The sequence below is a fragment of the Talpa occidentalis genome, unplaced genomic scaffold (genome assembly GCF_014898055.3).
Source record: "Talpa occidentalis isolate TD23 unplaced genomic scaffold, MPIMG_talOcc4v2.1 talOcc4.15, whole genome shotgun sequence".
Classification (NCBI taxonomy): Eukaryota; Metazoa; Chordata; class Mammalia; order Eulipotyphla; family Talpidae; genus Talpa; species Talpa occidentalis.
Window position 1 is genome coordinate 62,321,584 of NW_023601543.1, and position 6,925 is coordinate 62,328,508.

The 6,925-nt window shown below is 39.8% G+C and overlaps 1 protein-coding gene across 1 annotated transcript; it reads right to left on the reverse strand.

Annotated features, from left to right (window-relative positions):
* Positions 1-4,390: 4,390 nt before the first annotated feature.
* LOC119246737 (dnaJ homolog subfamily C member 8-like) lies at positions 4,391-5,392 on the reverse strand. Its single transcript, XM_037513082.2, has one exon. It carries the CDS (start codon positions 5,365-5,367, stop codon positions 4,606-4,608), a length of 762 nt encoding a protein of 253 aa, XP_037368979.1. The 5' UTR covers positions 5,368-5,392; the 3' UTR covers positions 4,391-4,605.
* Positions 5,393-6,925: the final 1,533 nt, after the last annotated feature.

A 6,925-nucleotide genomic window follows, 5' to 3' on the forward strand; every position in this document is an offset into this window, starting at 1 on the left:
CTTTAGATAATGGGTTCTCATTTAAAAAAAAAAAAACTGGGAAAAACACCTAAATGGAGTGGTGGAAGTAAAGAGTAGGTTAGGAGGAAGAACAACAGGAAGATACAGATTTAAGAATCAGTCAGGAGTTCCTGAAAAAGGAGTAACTTTCCCTTGTATAGGTGAATAAGCTCTTAGAAAAGAATGAAGTTCAGAATGAAAAGTGCAGACTGGGGTTTAGAAGTCAACTGCAGTTAATGTGAAAAAAAGTTAACAAAGATACAGTCGAATCAAACAGTTAACAAAAAAAAATGAACCAATGTAGTTTACCGGAATATAAGAGAGAAAAGAGATTTAAAGAGTCCATGGTACTTACTCTTAATACAGCTGAGTTGTTAAGCATGCAGGTTGAATTAGTAGCACAGACTTTAGCAAATGATCTTATGGTGCTCTTAAATGACACAGTTCTAGTGAATGATGATACATATTTTAGAGGGTACTAAAAGAAGATAAGTGTGGCCACCTGTTGGAATCTTTACTAATTAAAAAAACTGAAAAACAAAAGCAAAACAAATTGCTCTTTTGTTGTTGTTGAAGAAGCTTTTGTAAAACCTCACTGTTACCTCTGGTCTGCTTTTTCCCATTAATTTTCCTTGTTATGGATTATGGGTACCAACTGTGACGACTGATTCATCAAGACCTTCTCCCATTTTAATTTGCGTCACTGTTTGTTTTGTTTAGTTTTGTTTGTATAGTTATTTTTGTAAAATAGTAAGGTTGTTTTTTATGAAAGCATTTTTAGAGGATCCTCTGAGGATGACTTGATTCTGGATATAATTCTTTATTCTCAAAATATCTTCAGTTTTCTATGTATTGAGCAGTCACAATTTAGGTCATTTGAAAAGGCCTGTAGCAAGCATTGGTGGTGGTTTTCATTATTTAACCATTTTTCATAAGAATTCAATACATTGGGACACATTTTTCATCGGCACTTCAATATGCAGATCTGTACTCTACTTTAGCAAACTGAAAATAATATTTGTGGGCTGGTCAACCGTTACTCAGGGTTAATCTGGCTGCAATAATTTCAACTTCAGTACTTTTAAGAATGACAGTTGCTTACCTTACAGTGCTGAGACTGGCTGTTGGGAGCCCAAACCCAAATCTTTCACAAAAATAGAAGGGATCTTTCATTTTGATGCTGCTCCATAAAAAGAAGATCTCGCTTCTTTCTTTTTCTGATTTCTCTCTATCCCTGGCAGTCATTGTTCCATGAGGAATGATGACAACCATTCCCCTAGCCCTCAAGCTAGAGACTCTGGAACAATCTATGCCTCTTGCCACCCTATGGGTATTACTAAACTCCGTTTCTTTTCCTTTCACACTTATTCTAGTTATCCACTGGTCTGTCATAAAACACCCTAAATTCCATGTCATAAAACAAGAGCCACTTAATGCTCACATAGTCTGTGACCAGGGATGGTTTGTCAATGTGCTGCAGTTGGAGGGCACATAGATTCAGATTCAGCTGGAGGTGACTAAAGAGTATAGATTGGAATTATCTGGAGTCTTCTTTATTCACTCATCTGGCATCTGGGTGGGGACAACTCAAAGGTTAGCCTTGGTTGGGAATGTCAACTACAGTGCCTAAATGTGGGCTTTCTCTGTGACTCTGGCTTCCTCACAACATGGAGCCTGGGTTTCAAGAAGCAATGTTCTGAGAAGTAGCATTTGGGGAACAAGTATTTCAAGGAGACCATGGCCTCTTTGACATAAATTCAGATATCATGCAGGATCATTTTCATTACATTACAAGTTACAAAGGCCAGCCCAGATTCAAGGGCAGGGATTTCTTGATGGGAGAGTGGTTATCTTAATAGAAGAGCACATGGGATGAGAGATAGTGTTGTAGTCATATTTGAAAAAAATAATATGCTACAATACTTTCAGTGGTCATTTTTTCTCTCTGTTTTCTGAATACTCAGCAAAACCCCTTGTCTTAGCTCTGATTGTCTTCCAGTCACAGAGCAAAAGCTACCTCTCCAACAGCTTTTCTGTTTCCTTTTTTTAAAATGCAAATTTATTATTTTACAGTTCTGTAAGTCTAACATAGTTCTCACTAGGCTAAAATCAGGGTATCTATAAGCCTGTGTTCTTTTCTGCAGGTTCTAAAGGAATCTATTTGTTTGCATATTTGGGTTGCTGGCAGAATCCAATTTCTTGTGGTTGTAGGACTGAGGTACCATTTCCTTGCTGAATGTCAACGGAGAGCTATTTATAGTTGCAGGTGTTTCCTTAACTCTTTGGCTCACAGATCCTCATCTTCAAAGCCAGCAATGGTAGATGATTCAAAACCTTCTTACACTTCAATTCTCCCCTGTCTCTTCTTCCATAGTATTTCACTGGCTCTGTCTTCTGCCTTCCTCTTCAATCTGTAAGGCCCATGTGCTATTGTATCTTTAGCCAACCCAGATAATCCATGATAACCTACTTATTTAAAATCCACAGACTTAATCTATGTAAACTTCTTTTTTGGTAGATAATATAGAATATGAAGGCATAATACCAGAGACTAGGGTGTGGATGTCATGAGTGGTGGGTAGCATTATATACCACAATGAACCCAGATAAGAACAACATTTTTCTTATGTCTTTTTTTTTTACTATTGTGATGTATGTATGAAATATATACATTTCATAAAATTTGGCATTTTAAGTGTGCAGTTCAGTGATGTTAATGATATTCACAATATTGTGCAACTATCATCATATCCATTTCCAAACTCCTTTGATCATCTGTACACAAACTCTGTAATGTTAAACAGTAACTCCTCACTTTGCCCCCCTTGCAACTGTGGATACAATAGTGAACAAGACAAAGTCCCTGCCTGAAAAGAGCTTATGTTCTCTAATACCCCTTGATGATTCAGCAGGGTACAGAGAAGAAACCTGCCCAAAACCACACAGCTATTAAGTGGCAGAGTAGGAATTTGAACATAATTCCCTGATCCTGACATTTATACTCTTTCTACTGAATCAAGCTACCAGTGAGTAACTCACATTTTCCAACAAAATTTCTGAACACCAAAACTCACAGTTTACAAATCTACTAAAACCTTGATGAATGGTAACTGCAAAATGCATGTTACAGTACAAAATCTGTAGGTAAACTAGAAATTTTTACTGGTTTCAAATTAATTCTTTTTTTAATTTTTTTTAATTTTTATATTCCCCATATAATTGCACCCCCCCTTATTTTGACCCCAATCCTTCCTTTCCCCACCCCCCAGTGTGTCTCTGGTTTATAGAAAGGCTATTTTTCTAAATACCACTATAAATTCTAAGTGTTACACTACAGAGGGAAAAAAGGGAATAAATTGGGTTTAAAATTCACTGACCGAGGACATGTGCTGAAAGATAATTCTTAAATTTTTATTTCATACTTCATATAAACCTATTTTATCTTTTGTCTTTTTCCAAAAAGGGTAATGCTGAAATAAATCTGTTCAAGTGTAAGCAAATGCACCCTAAGTGAGTCGAGTATTCTAGCCTTAACTCTACTACAATGAGTTAGATGAACTTGTGCAACTGGGTCTTCTCTTAGGTCTCTGTTCTGCTTTGGGTAAAATGAAAGAGATTGGATGAAGAGCAATACTCTTTGTTTGCATAGTGGTTTACACTTTTTTAATGCAATAGTTTTGTAATCTGACTTGGTCATATCAACCACCTCATGATGTCAATTTTCTGTTTATTTCAAATTTGGTTCAGAAATAACGGCAAGTAATACAAACTAAATCCTAGCCTTTCTCTTCAGACACCAGTGGTGAAAAGCTCCCCAGCGTCCCCTGCTTTTTCAGAGGTGAAAAGCTCCCCAGGGTCCCTGCAATTCTAGCAATCTAAAATTCTTTTTTTTAAGAGTATAAAAATTTTCTTACGTAACCTAGTATTACCATTAACAAATACATTCAGGCCAGGCAGGACATAATACTGCTTGTGGAAGAACAGCTAGCTCTCTGGAAAGTGAACAGGCTTGAATGGCTTGCAGCCTCAAGCCAGGAGGATTGGTCAGAGGGGAGAGCACTTGCCAAAGACCAGGGGACATTGGGGCACCGAGTGGGCACCGTGTGTGCCCACTGCCTTCCCTGTCTAACCTGGAGTTTCGAAGGAGCCATACCCAGAAACAAACAACTGAAACCAAGTGGCTTCCTAAGGTGGCCACAGCTTGTCTCTGAAGTCACCACAACACCATTTTAAAGCAACATGTTTAATTGGATCATTTCCACCAACTCTACTGAAGTTTCTAACCACTGCAATTTCGTGAAGTACAAAGCGAGCTGTGGGAAGAGAAGGCAGGACCCATGATGGCACCTTCCAGTCCTGGTTGGTCTTGGAGGGCGGGGGGGGGGGGGAAGGAAAGAGGAACGTTGTCGTTTTTTTTTTAAACCAGGTCCTCATCTCAGTATACAAAAGAATTTCTCTGATCGATATGAAGTTGTATTGACAACAAGATGAAATAAAAAGCAAATACTGCCCTATTGCGGTGGAAATGAGAGGGAAGAATGAGTCCTTCAAATTACGGGGTGGGGGTCACTGGGGGATATGGCGGGGCAGGTCGTGTGGCTGTGGTCACTCACGCTGCTCCATTTTCACTTTTGGTGGTCTCAGGAAGCTTCGGTTTTTCTTCTCTTTCTTCCCCTTGGTATTTGCTTGGAAGATTCGCCAGCTTTCCACGCGCTCATCTCGACTTTCCTCAAAGTTTTTCCGCCACTCGCGTTCTCGGTCAGCTTTTTCTTGCGCTTCGATCTCCTCTTCCCTTTGTCTCTTCCTTTCGTGCAGCTCCCTGGCTTCTCGCTCTTTCCTTTTAATTTCTAGATCAGCAAACAGTTTCATGGTCTGTTTGTACACAGCTTGTTTGAACAGCTCGGGATCATCCTCCGCCACATGGGTAGGTTTTCCTTCCTTCTTTAATTGCTTCTTTCGCTCTTTCATGGTGTGTTCTACGTATTCTTTTCCTGCCTGGACGACATTCAGAGCCCTCTTCTTTTGCTCTTGATCTAGGAGCAATTTATAAGCTTTGTCCACAGCTTCAAAAGCCCTTTGAGCTCTCTCGGCATCATCTTGATTTTTGTCAGGATGCACCAGTATGGATAACTGCCGGAACCGCCTTTTTATTTCTTCATCCATTGCTTCAGGATCTAGTTGAAGAACCTCAAATGGGTTCAGATTGAAGTAGGAAGAACCGGAACGGGTCAATCTTTCAATCTGATTTTTGGATGTTAGAACCGAATCTCTCTTCTCTATTTCTTTCACTTCGCTATAGAAGGTTCGAAATGCTTCTTCTGTGCTGTCGCCGCAGCTGGAGGCCCCGCTCTCTTCTGGAGCCGCCATCTCCTCTGGTCCAGCCGCCAAGTGTGTGACGACGCTCACAATCAAAAATTCTTAGAACCAGGCTGAGTCATCAAGGTTCTACTTACCTCAGCTGTATTTCATGATCTCTCTGAATATGTGCAAATAGGCCCATCTGGGTGAACAATATAATGATGTCAGAATTTGTTGCAATTTGAATTCCTACAAATCAAGAACTTTTTACTTTTTTTCCTTAGAAAATAGTTGCTATTGAGTGAGTGCTTACTGTGGGTCGTGCACCGTTCCCACTAATTTATACATATTCATTCATTTACATTTCCCAAAAGCCCTATGAAACAGATGACATTATGGTGCCCATTTTTAGGTGATGAAAACTGAGGCACAATTTTTCCTTCTTCTTGTGACCCCTGTCCATGGGAGAAGTATACTTCTCTGATCCATTAACATAGGTTTTGGTCAATGGATTGTTAGTTGGCCTGACAGAAATAGAAGTTTGCTTTCTTGAACTTCTTCCATCCAACCATGAGAGAACAGACCCTTGTTACCTTTTCCAGAATGAGGAAATAAGTGGAAAAGACCTGAACCCAACCTATAGCCTGGAGCCAAACCCAATTGATCACAGTTGAACCCAACAGAGCTACAAGTGAGAAAAATAAGAGTGATTTGATTGTTAGTTGTTATACAGGTTATTTCAGCAAAATTATAACCCATATACACAGCTCAGAATGAGGCACAACCAGAATTCTAACTGCATGCACCACGTTAGATTTGAACCACTTCAAATTACTTTTAGGTCGCTGCTCTAAAAGTACTGAGTTCACAGCTTTCAACCTGCAATGCAGATGCCAATGTAAAGGGGATGGTACTCACACCACAGAGAGCAACTCAATGTAGACAGCCTTGTACTTAGACTTGCTCTAGCTCCACTAAATATAACTCATGGATTTTGCTCTTGGGACCATATAGCCCGATTAAATATATCCTGTAAACTGACTTGGCCAAAGAGATGTGTAGTCAATATCTTTTCTTAGATTTGCTAATAGTCTTATTTTTCTTTTCTAATGGAATTGTAAACTTGGGCAAGATGGCCTGCTTTTATGAAGCTGTACAGGGACATGTGAAGTCTTATAACAGTTCTTTTAAGACTTCTCCCCGGCCATTAGTAACTGAAACAGTGCTGTGAATTGTATTTGCCTCTGCCCACTGGCCTGACTCGGCCTGTCTGTGTGGGGCCAAGTCAGATGGTACCTTCACTCCCAGATGGTGTTCCTGTCATGCCTAGATGCCTTGCTCAAGATTCCCTGGGTCTTAGGTAATCAGAGATGTAAATCTGTTCAGTCACTCCATAAATATTTATTGAGCATTTGCAGGATAAGGCATTGTGCTAGACAGGCACTGAAATGTAATTTGTTATTTCTTCTACACCATGACCAGGTGACAAAAGAGGGTACAAAATTGAGAGGGAGACAGAGTAAGCCTGTAAAGGTTTCCTGTCTATTCACACTAGAAGAAGTGAGTCGTGGTGTGGTTTCCCTCCCTGCTCCAAACTCCCCAGCCCCTATGTATCCTTCCAGTGTCT

Bases quoted from the DNA above. Each gene is read 5' to 3' on its own strand.
- LOC119246737 (XM_037513082.2), bottom strand. From the start codon at position 5,367: ATGGCGGCTCCAGAAGAGAGCGGGGCCTCCAGCTGCGGCGACAGCACA.